Raw genomic sequence first — 13,949 nt, 5'->3', positions numbered from 1 at the left:
AGAGAAAATGAATGCAGTGGTGGCATAGGTACCAGAAAGTCGTTAAGTAGCACAGTTCTGCCACCTCTCTTACATGCTTGTAATTACTAGCTACACCCCTTTTCAGCTGGAATAAACATTAAAAGTCAAAAAAGAACATGTAGCTGCTGAGAATCAGTAAGGCCTCAATGTTTACATATAAACATAATTCCTGAAAACACATCAAAATCTGAAAATATGCATATGTCTACTGATTGTATGTCTCTTAATTTTGACCTTTTTATTCTCTCGGAAGTGTTTGCGGGAGAGGAAACATTCATTACCAGTGGTATTTCCTTCAGTAGAAATATAATTGATTATATCCATTTAGGTAAATCCCTTTCCTTCCTATTTCACTCTACGGCTGTAGGCAGTCCAGGTCTTACTGCATTTTGGCTGCTCCGGCACATGTCCCCCCCAGTACAGGAAGCCATGAAGTCATTTTTGTCGTTTTGGGAAGAAGAGCCCAGTATGTGCAAAGGATCATATGGTTTTTTTAATTGCAGAAGTAGACTGCAGACTGCAGATTGCAAAGTTTGCATCCCAGCTTTCTCTGCTTTTGGTGGTGTTCATGTCTGAGCCATTTACAAAAATAGTCACCCTCTTCAGAACCAGATTTCAGTTTTTCTTCCCTGTCATATGGGATTTCAAGTCAAGCTCCTCAGCTGTAACCTTCGAAAAAACAGTTCAGTTTCTTCATGTCATTGCTCTTAACAAGCCACCTGAACTTCAAGTGTGCCGCGCTGGGCTGTGGAGGGGTAGTAGATAGCCTCTTGTAGCTTTGCAGCGACATCTCGTGGCGTCATTGACCTGGAAACGTATCAGAGATTCCTCTTCCAAGGAGGAGAAGGTCTCATGTGGATTAAGTAAAATATTTCGTACAATGAGGAGGTAGGATGCCATTTGAAAACCAATTCATTAACTGTGTTTAATTAGGTAAGTGACATTGTCAACATAATCGTCAATTGTACAAAAAAATAAGTTAGAAATTGTTTCAGATGCTAAACAGAATTAGTGTCCCTGATTTTTTTTTTTATTTTAACAAGCACTTTTACTATATAAAAATATTTTCTTTTTCGCTCATGATATATGAACAAGCTACATTAAAAAATTACAATAGTTAAATCTACTGTAAAAGTAAACCATTTTTCTGCTGTAATTAATCTGAGATGTTACGTTACGTGTTAAAATAGCAAGTAAAAGCATTTCAGACAGAGTATGATTTTTTACACAGACAATTGTGTTTCGTCTAAAATCTGGAAAAGTAAACATTTACATTACCAAATTCAACATAAAGCTCTCCAAGCTGCCTTACTAAGTTTTAAAGCAATGAAAAAATGTAGAAAAGTTAATGATGAGAACAGAGGTTAACACTTTTTGAAATTCATTGAGACAAAGTGAATAACAAACTAGTTGCCAGTCCAAGATTAATATTGCTGTTGTACTCCTTTTAGACTGACTTATGGAGTTATATTTAAACTTTCCAGCTTTAGGTTATAATTTTGCTTTTTTTGAACACTATTGAGTATTCAGTAAATACTTCCTTGTATGAAAAATACTCACAGATGGTGTATAAGACATAATCCAAACTCTTGGGAAAGACTCCCATTATGTCACCAGATCACAGATGTGAAGGTCAGTACTTCACTTAGGAAGGGATTACTTCAGGGTCTGTCTGCAACTTTGGAGTATTTTGCTGCATAGCGTACCATGCTTTTGTGTTGGGCCTTACTGTATTTTATCGATTAGTCCTGAAATTGTACACTCCAGTTACAGTATTTGGAGATACATGCACAGAGCCCAAAACTGCCTTAACTAGTGGCAGTGGCAGTTTTCAATGAAAGCAGAATCAGGCTCTACTCCTTTTACAGAAAGACTTTGATAGTTCAGAAAAGGAGTACTACAGATATTTGCCCTTCTGAAGGCTGCAAAGTTCGGACAGTATAGTAGGATGAACATCTTAAGTTGCTGTTGCAAACATCTAATCACATACTAGCTAGTGCACAAATATACCAAAGATATAAAATAATTTATCTCAGGCTAAAGTAAAAGGACAGGTGCCCACAGTCTGAAATATGAGAATACTCCCTCTCCTCATGTTTCGACACTCACTATCTAAAAGGCAGTGTACCTCTTGGTTTTTAAGTACTTGAGGCCACACAAACTAAACTAAGGGGAGAGAGTCTAAAGTAGTGATACAGCAGATCCATAATCTATCAATCAACCCTCAAGTTATAGAACTTAATTTTATCAAAAATATTTTTGTGTCCTTTCAAGTAAAGAAGTGTTCTTGCAAGCAGGAGAGTGGAAGTACACTGACTTCCAAAGCCTAAATGGAAGACCAGTGTGTGACCAAACCCCTAAAGAGGGAACAAAGATAATTCACCCAGGAATCACAATAAAATGCTGGGGATTTTAAAATCCCTAGCTAAAAACTCTATTTTGTAGGTCTTGTTTGCTGTGAGGTAATGAATCATCAGTAACAGAAGTGAGGGGGAACCATATTTTTGCGGCGAAAAGGGAACTTTGAGGCTAAAATTGATGGCCTGTTCCAAAATGAAGAACATTGAGTGTGCTGCTGAGTGAAGGGCTTTCCATGGCTTGCCCAGGTGAGCTGAGGGGATGGGTGCTGTGGCAGAGGTTGGCAGGAACAGGGTGGCTTTGAGCCTGGGCCCTGCAGAAACTTTACTGTCCCAGTGACCGGTCTTTGTGGCCGAGTCTGCTGATGCTTCCTCCTAACCTCAGCTCAGCTCAGCTCAGCTGTGCAATCACACAAAGCAAATTCAAACCCCGTCGATAAGAATGCCTCAGAATAATTAAAATTTCTGTTATGCATAGTATTTTCATATCCAGGGTTTAATCCATGTATCTCATGTGCACCCTGTATACCCTTCCCAGGCACTTAGAAAGGCTTAGTTTTAGAATAGCAACTCAAATTGCTGAGTTTAGGGTATATTTCTCTATATTCTGCAGGTAATTCCATACTCTCCCAATGAATTCCATATAAATTTTCTGTATAAATTTTGTTCAACAGAAGCAGAAGTCATCTGTGTGTGGAAACTTTTCCTTGTTTTTTTTTCAGCAGGAACACACTGTAAGACAGACCACGCACTCCAAGTCTCTGACAGATTTCAGTGATCATGCTGGACTTCAATGAAAAATTAAATTTACCTGTTAACTGTACTGGTATTCTTTTCAATGAATTGCACTTGAAAGTAATTGCACTAGCATGTAGTTGCCTTTTAAAAATGCTTTTCAGGTACCATACTTCCTTATTGCTGCATTTGCAGCTTATTTCGTTCACCCCAGCCATACAGAGGTTTCAGGCTGTAGCTATCTTCTCAAACACTTTCTGACTAGAGGTTCCTGTATTATTAAAAACATTTTATGTCCTGGACTCAGCTCAACTTTTCTGAAAAGTGATCATCTGGAAGTCAGCCTGAGATCCAGCTGTGTCACATGGATTTTCCCTGCTTTCTGAGATGATCTGTTCCACTGCTTTTGAAGTTTCTGGGTCCTGAGAGCAGGGGCTATCCAGCGTATCGCCACTGCTATTGCAGTGAAGAGGGGAGGCTATGTCGGAGGGCTGATCTGAGGCTTTGCCTGGAGCAGGTGTCAGGGGCATGGACAGAGGAAGGTTCATCATGTAGAACACATTGCCCAGACGTCGGGACACCTTTAAAGACAAAAGCACAATTGCAGCAATCGCTTCTTGACATAGTGTTAAAGCCAGTAAACATCAAGGCTGACTATCATGTAGCAATGCCAGGGATATCCAGGAGATCCCAAGCCTCTCAAAAGGTTATCAGTGGTTAGCAAAAGTGGAAAAAATCTCTTCCATTTTGCCTCTCATATTTTTCTATGCCCAGGTTCTTGTGGAAGGAGCTTGGCAATATTCAGGTTGGGAAACCGCCTAGTGTGCTGGGCCTGACAGCAGGCTCCGCTTGCTTTCTTCTGGGTGCTGTAGCACCCATGGGACAGAGGAGAGGCAAACTGCCAGCCAGGAGCGGGGAAGGTGGTTTTAATGAGAGAAGAGTGAGAGAGAGCAAGGGGTTAAAGAAAAGGAAAAGAACCAGGCAGAAACAACACAGAGAGTTGATATTACTGGATGAAATTAAAAGTGGAAAACTCTAAACATAGAGGGACAGCCTGTCTGTGAAACATGTAGGATTATATTCCAAGAAAGGCTGTAGAAACCTCTACTTGGTATGTTTTAAAAGCCGGGTTGGAGCAAAAGCAAGTATGTATCAGAGCAGTTCTTACAAGCTGGGAAGGGAAAAGAGGAGTGAAACTGAGTTAATTCATCAACAACTTCCGTTTCCTTTTCCAACCTCAGCCTAGTCTCCAGTGTTGTTTTATCTTGCTCCACTTGAAGTGTCTCTCAAACTCTCAGTCCTGACCACCCCTTAGTGTCTCCCTGCATACTCTTGTAACATGCAGAGAAGCAAAAGCAAACTATGCTGGAGTAATCGCTTCTAATGTTATGCTAGTTACATAATCAGTGAGAAAAAATGTGTTTTAGTTTGGAAAAATTTCATCCTGTTAGCTTCTGACTCTTTCATGTCTCTGTGACTTGCTGTCTTGGCATACATGTAATGATCATACCTGAGAGCGGATTTTCAATGCTGGTCCGAGTTTTAATCCCATTGTATCCAGGAGATGTTCCTCTGTTAGCAGTGGGAGGGTTTCTCCATCAATAGCGTGGTCTTTAAATACCTTATGAAATGATAAAACACATCACGGTGTGCTAAAACAGACTTCACTGTTATTTTTTATGCTTAATCCTGAGGTGTAGATGATAAAAGGAGGACATAATAATGTTACTTGTTTACCTTTGTATTTATCTCCTAACTGCAGCATGAGGTCTCTTGTTCGGGTGTGTGGGTATAAGCATATTTGCCTGTAGCTTATCTACTTTTTCTTGCAAGTGGGAACTTTGTAATGTTTCAATGTTACTTAGTTTTTGGGGTTTTTTTAGGAAGTGAGTAGTATTGGTCTTCTTAAGGCTTTATTAGGAATATGCAAGATTTCAACCTCTTTGCTGCATTTCCAATGATATTTCATTTTTCAAATGGAAAAATGCCTCTTAAGAGCTCAGGGGTAGTAGGTGGGTAATACCAAGAATGCAAAATTGTGTAAAAATTATGCAGGGCATGTGGAGTGAAAAAACTAAGATTCTTTCCTTACACTGTTGTTTTGCTGCTGGTCCTTCTGGTATGCGTTATGACCAATGACCCCAGATTGCAGCAGAAGTGCATGTAACCTCTCAGAAAATGGACTGCATTTCCCCTTAAGAAGCAAGTGACTTCATATGTTGAAGCACAATGTTTCATTGAGTTATTATGTTGTGTTCTGTTTGTAACTTTGTGACAACCAGTTAACCTCTAGCATTTACATTTGTTTAATGACCTTTAAGTCTAGATGGTCCTAAAGGCCTGAAAATTTGATGAATGTTTATAATCACCTGGGCATAATCTGAACAGCCTGGGAGGCTAACGATGAAGTTGTACACATCATCAACAGTCCACTTGCGAATATCTTCGATGGAAGAAATGTCTTCTCCATTCAGGATCAGGCCATGTGCTCCTTTGTAGGGGAAACACAAATGTTATGTTTGTAGAACTTTGCTGGCAAATCAAGAGGAAACAATTGCTAATATAAGAATTTTTACACTTTTCCAGAATGACATCTATTAACAGCAATGTGTAGTCACAGACAGATAGAGGAGTCATAGACACCAAAGTCACCAGATAGTCAGTAGTAGCTGATTCTGCAGCGTTTTCTTTTGGTGACTTTTGTTTACTGCTGGCACTATACGTACCAGTCACTACGCACACAAATCATACTGCAGTACTTTCTATAATGAGTACATTATTCAATGCTTTTGATTCCTTGGACTTTACTGTTATTTTGACTAATATTTCAGTAGAGCAGAACCAAGCCTTTGCTAGGCCATAGTGCCTACTGTGAGTTAGAAGGACATAGAGAAAAGTTATAGGCAGAAGAGAGAGGCTAGCTCACAATTTCATTCATCAATTTTGTTTATTTTAATTGAAATTCCTTTTGCAGACAGGAACTGAATATTTAATGTGTTTTAGAGACATGGTTTAGTGGTGGACTTGGCAGTGTTAGGTTTATGGTTGGGCTCTCTGATCTTAACGGTCCTTTCCAACCTAAATGATTCTATGATTCTATGATTCTATATTTTTCAGTGATACAGTATGTCTTTGGTAGATGATCCTGGACAAACACCCCAGCCTGTTCACACTTCAGGTAATGGGAAGTTATACAGGGCTCATCCACCGGCACTGGTGCATTTATCAAGAGCTGCAAAGCTTTAGAAACAATTATTCTTGCACAGTGTCTGGAGAGGCCTGTGTCTTACTCTCTGTTATTGGGGAGGTCAAGTTTCAGGGACAAGTTTGTTCTAAATGAGTGCAGATTCTAAGGGGATTCCTTGTCCTGTTTGACAAACACAGAGTTGATGATCAGTATATTGCATGCTGCTATGTTTCCCCCTGACTACCAGAAGGAGAGGAGAGAATGTAACATGTTGAACAGAACGCTGAAACCTCCATTATGCCAGCAAGCAGCACATTTTGCAGGTAGGGAAAACCACTCTTTACCTTTGCTGGCTTGGATTTACCAAGTTATTATTAGTTGCAGCATATGAATTCTACATTTGGTTGCTATGACTTTCATCATACCAAACATTTGCTTAAAACAGAGGGAAGAAATAAGAGAGCAAATAAGTAAAAATAAATAGTATCAACATGCCACTTTAACTGTAATCAGGAGACTTGACAAACCTGAAGGTAGCAATGCGTTGCTGGGTAGTGGAAATCCATATGGTAATGCTGAGAATGGGATTGCAGAAGGGTACATGTACTTGTCATCAAAAGCAGCACAGGAGCTATTAGATTCCTTCTCATTTGTGCTGCTGCAGCTGTTGGTTTCAGTAGACATTTCATGAGTAGCACAGTTTTTTCTCAAGCCCTGTTCAAACTCTTTACAGCTTTTGGCAACTGCAGATGGCTCAGTCTGGTTTTTGCTTTGTTCATGTTTGTTTAGTGTCTCCACCCCTGCTTCTTTCTTGTCATCTTTCTCATCATCTGCTGCAGCTGAAGCAGGGTCTGTAGTTTTGTCATCAGTTTGGTTCTTTGTGCCATTGGCACTACAGTCTGCAGTTTTCTGATTTCCAGCTCTTCTCCCCGGTCGACGTGCCCTCTCCTTTTGCAAAGTGCTGACTGGAGGGTATGGGCTGGTTGCCACAAGCATAGTGTTGCCATGAATTTCATCAAGGGTGGTACGATGAACATGTAAGTCGCTGGGAAGATGGCCTTCAGGTAGTCTGTGCCTACCACGGAAAGTGATGGGGTTAGCTGGCATTCCGTGGTAAAGGAAAGGTGTTTCCAGGCCCAGTAGCCCTTTCCGATGAGCTTTCTCCATTTCTTTTTGCTGAAAAATAGCACTCATCTCCATTTCCATTCTGAGAGACACACAGAACACAAGCGGTTAGGGCTGTGCAGTTCCTTCATCATCTCTTTTTTTTCAGTAGCAGATTAAAACTCAGAGAATTGAATAGGCAAGAGTACTGCTTTTCTTCTCTCTCCTCTATATTGCTATATGTGAGAGGTCACAAATTGCAGATGGAATGGCAAACCTGGCTATATTTAATGTGCTGCCAGATACATACAGTAAACTAAAATGAAGGAGAAATATATCTTCCATGTGATGCCTCTGGATGATAGTTCAGACAAAAAAAGTGTTATTTGTATATTGGCAATCCAGGCATTATAACAGTGATTATGCTCCCTTGGGATTTGGAAAATTGTTTCCAGGGTCGTAAGGGTCAAAGACTAAAGCAAATAAGTGATTTACATTACCGATCAGAAAATTATACTGAAAACTGGAAAAAGACATGGTATTGTAAGTAATAAAGAACTAGAATTATATTATATATGGAACCTGCACATACATTCAGGGTAACCTAATGTAAGTAAGTCTCTTGAGTAACTCTCCATAGTGCCTGGCACCTGAGCATGGCTCCAAGGGTGTGAAAAGGTGAGATCCTGGTGGTAAGTGTTCAACCGATCTCCCTCCTGGTTGATAAAGCCAATGCTCCAGGGTCTTTGCCAGCTTCCTGCCCCTGGCATAGCAAGTAGGAGGGCTTACAAGTGAGATATAAGGAATACAAGGAGTAGTATGTGTCTCCATTGTACCAACCTTTTCTGGCATCAGTTTTCTCTGGAGTGAAGCCAGAGATCAAACAGAAAACTATAGCTCCTAGAGATCCACAGCTTCAGCTGGAGCTGAGAGATGGGAGAAATGAGACAATCTACCAGACACAAACCAGAAATGGTTTGTGCCTTCCTTGCTTTAAGGACCTTTCAGTCCTTCCATATTCTTCTTTGGAAAAGGGCTTGTGAGGGCAGCCAAGTCTTTAAAGTGCCCTAAAATAGCTTTCCTAACACTGCAATGAGGATAACAAGTCAGAGAGCACCTGACTTTTAGGAGACTTCTCATTGATGTAACATTGTCAAGAAAACAGTGTGGGCAAAATGTATCTCTATTCAAACAATTGTTGAATGAAGGAATTAGTTGATCACTCCTTAACATTCAGGGCTTTTTCTCTGCTCTCTTTTCATCTTTGCAACAACCTCCAAATTATTGATTTTCTGCTTTCAGAGATGCAGTGGAAGTGTTTTGTCTATGTACCATGTCCTTGTACATCTTGCCCAATTGTCATCGCTCACACACAGCCCAAGGTGGAGATAACAGCAAAGAGCATTACATTCCAGACTACTCCTCCAGATAAGATAGTCTGCTCCTCTGAGAACCAGCCGACAAGGAATCACTGAGCTTTGGTATGAGGCAGAGTCTGTTGGATAACAAGGATTTGGGCCCAGGTGCTGAGCAGCACAGCTGCAGCAACTGCAGGAGATTGTTTGCCAAGACCTGATTTCTATAAAGGGTGAAAGGAGCCAGTGCAGGTCTAAAGGTGATGTGTGCTGCAGAAAGTAGTGTGAAGCTACTGGAAGTTACCAGGATAGCAAAAGAGTGGTGTAAAAGGTTATCTCATGGATTTAGGCTGAGATCTTTTATGTTGGGGGTTTCCTGGGTTTGGTGGGCTGAGGGAAGAGCCTGAACAGGTAGGACTAGCTCTGATGGGGGTGAGGGTCTATGTGATGGCCATGCTTGCTGCTAGCTCTTTTACTTGTTTTTCTCAGGGGGTTTTGCCATGTGGCAAGAGTTGTATTAAATGCTTTGTTGATGCAAATCTTGTGCTTGGAGGAGTTCAGTAATCAAGCTTTGACTGAAGAGCTCAAAACACTTCTGTCATAATTCTCTTGAGATGCCTACTTGGAGTTTATCTGTTTTTTGCTCTTAGTCTTACTGTGAGGGGTGCTGCCACTCAGTACTGTGCTGCACCCCAGTGCAAGAGTGATTGAGGTTGGAGTTCCTCTATGGAAATGGTTTGGCTATGAGGGTGGGCCCTAGGGGTTACCTGACCAGCTACTACTTACACTGAAACTGGTACAAAATAACTGTTCTCTCTATAATCACCCTGATATTCAGACTATTTGGTTAAACTAGGAAAGCTGTCCAGCCTGGTAGGGTGGGGATACAGCTGATAGTCCCAAGGGCCCAGCTGTAGAGGCTTAAAGTGTTGTGTGTGATAGCACACAGCTGTGAAGTTTGAATTTACTTCTGATTTTTTGTAACTTCAAGGTGTTTGGATGCAGAGTTCAAGTTTGTAGCTTGTTTGTTTCTTTAACCAAGCTGAGGGGTTTGTTTCTTTTTCTTATAATTTTAACGCTAGAAGCAGAATAGGGGCAAGCGGAAAATTCAGTAGCTTCAGACCTTAAGACACAATCAAGGGCCCTCCACTTCTCTGGGTGAGTTGAAAAGGTATCTCAATTGCTGTAAATAAAAACCCACAAAAAGTTTGTGACTTAATAATTCCTAGCTGCTTTTGTTGCCCTAATCCTGTCATGCACCTCAGAGCAAATCTTACTATTGATTACCTGGCAATATTTTGCTTTTGAACCAGTTCCTGTCTTCTGACCACAGCTTCCATTGATTCTGGTTGCAGAAAGTTATATCCTTAAAGGGAGAGAGGAGGAAAAAAAAAATCTTTAAAATTCACTTGTTTCCTCAAGCAAATGCACAAACCCCAAAGGAATGCAGAGGTGATTTTTAAGAGTTGAATTATGTGCTTCACTAGGAAGCTGATATGACTTGAAGTTAAATCCTATTTGTGTTCATTGCTTTAGTGTGGGAATACGTACTAGAAATAGGAAGTCCACCATGAGGTGTTTGCAGGATCAGATCTGTAGTTAGGTATGCCTGCCATTTTCCATAATGGAAAGAGCACGGTGGTTTTATTTGGTGACTTATGTCTCTGAAGTACATATAGCTGCTCGTAAAATAGTAGCCAACAGTTAAGCAAAGCAAGCCTGCTCCTTCAAGACTGTTTTCAGCCTAGATGCCCCATGATTTTAAATTACACTTCCTCTTGAAGGAATCTCTTATTTGAGGTCCACACTGGGGGGGCAGGGGAAGCTGAAGCCAGAAAATCTTATTTATAGATCTATATGGCATTGAGAATTTATTCACTCTTCTCAAAGAAGAAACCTTAAGATGTGACCTTCTTTTATAAAGTGATATATAAATTTGTGCAGCACAACACACGTGCCACAGTTGTGTTGCTATGCTGTGATATCCAGCTTTCCCCTTAGAGCTGTGCCCTGTGATTTTTCAACCTTTACTAAAAGGACTTGTAGTTGCCCTACATGAGTAAACTGGTGTGTGATATTATGATTAAAGAATATGATCAGTAGTCTTTTAAAACAGCCAATGCTCATACATGAGCAAGAATTAAATGTATCAACAAGTTGTTGTGTTGTTGATTAGACTCATTTGTTTGGGTGTGAAAATGCTTGGAAATACAAAAGGAAAAGGGGAGAACACAAACATGCAAATTATTTTGAAAACAGTGTATCTAACAGAAGCTAAAGTGGATGTGTTTAGACTTAAACTGTCACAGTTTAGAATCCCTGGGAGGCAGACCTCCTCCTTTTAGTGAGACTGTTTTTCCAAAGAAAATAAACTGTTATTAACACTATTGATAAACCTGTGAAAATCTAGTAGGTGTGGTTTGCTTTCTCATTTACATGCTATCACTTTTCAGTATGTAGACAATGCTTCATTACCTGGGCCTGCGTAAACACGGTTGGCCAATATGTTTGGCATGTTTGCATGCTGTGGGACTGTGGGCCCAAGGTGGGACGCTATGTGGATTTGTCTTGGGTCAGCTGATGCCATCATTTCAGTTGAAGGTAACAGATCTCTGAGAAGGGAAAAAAGACATTTGGATATGCAAAGGACATTGTTTACTTAAGAATAATCCAAGATCTTTATATAATCCAAGATCTTTATATACACAGGTACAGCACATGCACGGTTATTATTTAACTGCAGCATTATAATAGAGAAATGGTGCAAAATACCTGTCTACCAGTCGAGGCTCAAACTGGGAGGGAATTGCCTGCATTCTCTGCTGGCCTGCACCCATTAGCTGAGGGTTTACTGCCATCAGCTGATTTCTCATTAGCATCTCTTGCCGCTGCCGCAGTTCTGACACAAAGCATATACAGTTCTGTTGTCAATGGAGTAAATTAGAAAGTGGTTTTGTCTGCAGTATAACTTTACCAGATTTTTTTTTTCGCAAGTGACAGCATTTTAGTGTGAGTTAGCAAATCACACTTTTTTTTGAGAGCAACGACTAAAAAGATGTTTCTGCTGCAACCTTAACCACTTTGTTTAAATAATGTAGATTTATACAAACAAACTGCAGTAAAAATAAGCAGGTTGTGCATGGTCAAATGTGTAAAAGAACAGTTTACAATTACGAATAACTCACATATCACTATGAAACAGAAGAGAATAGCCATGACGGTTAAGTTTGCTGCTTGAGAGAGTTTTAATTTCTAATACAGTTTTATTTTTAGAAAAAACTTATTAGTTGGAACCTGTCTTGTCATGAGACCACAACTCTAGAAAGGAGAGCCTGCAGTGGTGAGCCAGAACCTCAAAATGCCCAACTATTGCTTTTGTTCCTGGGTTCCTGTGTGACCTTGACTCTTCTTCCAGATGCTTAGCATCTCTTGCTCAAATTTTGAATGCTAAGAATTCCCCATGTTAACTTTCAGTTACCTTAAGTGTTTCTCCAGTTACTCCTAAGACAAATTTGTGATACCTTTTAAAGACATTAAACCTATTGCTGGCTGTTTCCTGTACATTGTACAGATATTAGCAATCCTGTAAACAAATAGACAGTTAAGTTTCTTCCTGCTTACCTCCTGCTGCCATGCCACTTGCTAGTCGGTATAAGTGCTTTTCTTCTAGTGTTCCTTGTTCCCCCAGGATAGACATTTTTCTCATGTGATCTCGTGGAGTCATGCTGTAAGGAGACAGAAACAACTTTTCTGTTGCAAAGAACTGAATCAGCAGGCCCAAAGAAAAGAATAGGACATTCAGCAATGTAAGAAACAGAGCAGGTTATAAAAGTTATTTCTCAGATAAGCAGGTAGTCCTTCTGCAACTCAGAGCTGTACCCTTTGGTGCTTGTGGATTGTATTGGTTAACATACAGAAATTTTCAGTTTTCAGGACAATGCAAGTGTTGCTCTTGTTTATACTGAGTTGTTCAGTGTCCTTGGGGCTTGCTATGCAAGGAAAGCCAGGATGTTGGGGAAAAAACAGCTGCTCAGAAGGACGTAATTAAGCACAAAGTCTTTTGCCAGCAGCCCCTGCTGTATCACAGCCCTGAGAACAGTGACATGTGCTTATACTCAGGAAGGTAGATATTTTTGCTTTAATTTGGGAATTGTAATATTTTGGAGCCCTGTCCACTGTAAACTAAGCGCTGGATTAATGGTTGGACTTGATGATCTTGAAGGTCCTTTCCAACCTAGTGACTCTGTGATTCTGTGAAACAAATGGGAAGAAATGGCAGAAATAAGCTGTTCCAAATGACATCAGCCCCTTAAGACTGCCAAATGAAGTAAAAAAGGTAAAAACATGCTTTGTAGTGATAAAACCAGCGAGACTCAGATTAACTATCCATATATGTACAGGTAAATAAAGCCAAATGAAGAGTAGGAATCTGGACTAACAGCTGTAGTGTCATTGAGGTGGATTGCGTCAGCATTTCTAAGTCTGTCCAAAGAAGCAGGTGACTAGATTACAAATGATCCTGATACCAGAGGAATGAGTAACGTTGGTATGCCCTGTTCATGATTTTGAGGGGGACAATCTACAGCAGGATTATTTGTGCAGATAAGTCATAAAGGAAATAAGTCCTGTAAGCCACAGCCTGGATGTTAAAAAGCTATCCTGTGTGGGCTGCTTTAAGGTGAGGGGTTGGCAGAGGGAGCAGGCTAGCTCTAAAGGCAATAGGGGCATCTGTACACTTGTTTCAAACTAGATTTACACAGCAAATGATTGATTTATTTTTCTAAAGTAAGTTGAAATTAAGGACTTCAATTTTCTTCCCCATTAGCTCTGATGAAATGGATTCTTTCTATCTTCTCAAAGATGGAAGATGTAATGTTTAAGTATTTACATCCTGTAGATAGTTACAGCTCTCTGAGTTCAGCCAGCATTTGGTGTAGATAAGTGAGGAATGCCTTAGAAATGCAAAAAGAGAAGCACAGAGAATTTACCAAAGCCAAAGGGAGCTCAAGTGAATCATGCCTTTCTGAACCTTCCCATGAAAGCCAGCAAACAGAAATTGTTGAGAAACAAGATCTAAGACAGAGAACTGACTGTGCTGCGAAGGGCAGCAGAGTCCTCTCCTCTGGCTCTACTTTGGTTTCCCATGGCAGGAAAACCATCACTGACAAATTCCCTGACTGTAGCTACCTT

At 40.3% G+C, this 13,949-nt stretch overlaps 1 protein-coding gene across 1 annotated transcript; it reads right to left on the bottom strand.

The window, feature by feature from the left end:
• Positions 1 to 3,421: 3,421 nt before the first annotated feature.
• Positions 3,422 to 12,483, bottom strand: SAMD7 (sterile alpha motif domain containing 7). The gene is made up of 8 exons (XM_010295144.1): positions 12,381 to 12,483; positions 11,532 to 11,658; positions 11,235 to 11,371; positions 10,047 to 10,125; positions 6,828 to 7,507; positions 5,483 to 5,604; positions 4,624 to 4,734; positions 3,422 to 3,694 (listed from the first exon to the last, which is right to left on the bottom strand). The coding sequence occupies exons 1-8, from the start codon at positions 12,481 to 12,483 to the stop codon at positions 3,422 to 3,424; spliced, it is 1,632 nt and encodes a 543-aa protein (XP_010293446.1).
• Positions 12,484 to 13,949: the final 1,466 nt, after the last annotated feature.

Source organism: Phaethon lepturus, unplaced genomic scaffold (assembly GCF_000687285.1).
Source record: "Phaethon lepturus isolate BGI_N335 unplaced genomic scaffold, ASM68728v1 scaffold3549, whole genome shotgun sequence".
In the NCBI taxonomy this organism is placed as follows: Eukaryota; Metazoa; Chordata; class Aves; order Phaethontiformes; family Phaethontidae; genus Phaethon; species Phaethon lepturus.
This window is presented reverse-complemented; position numbering and strand designations above follow the sequence as displayed.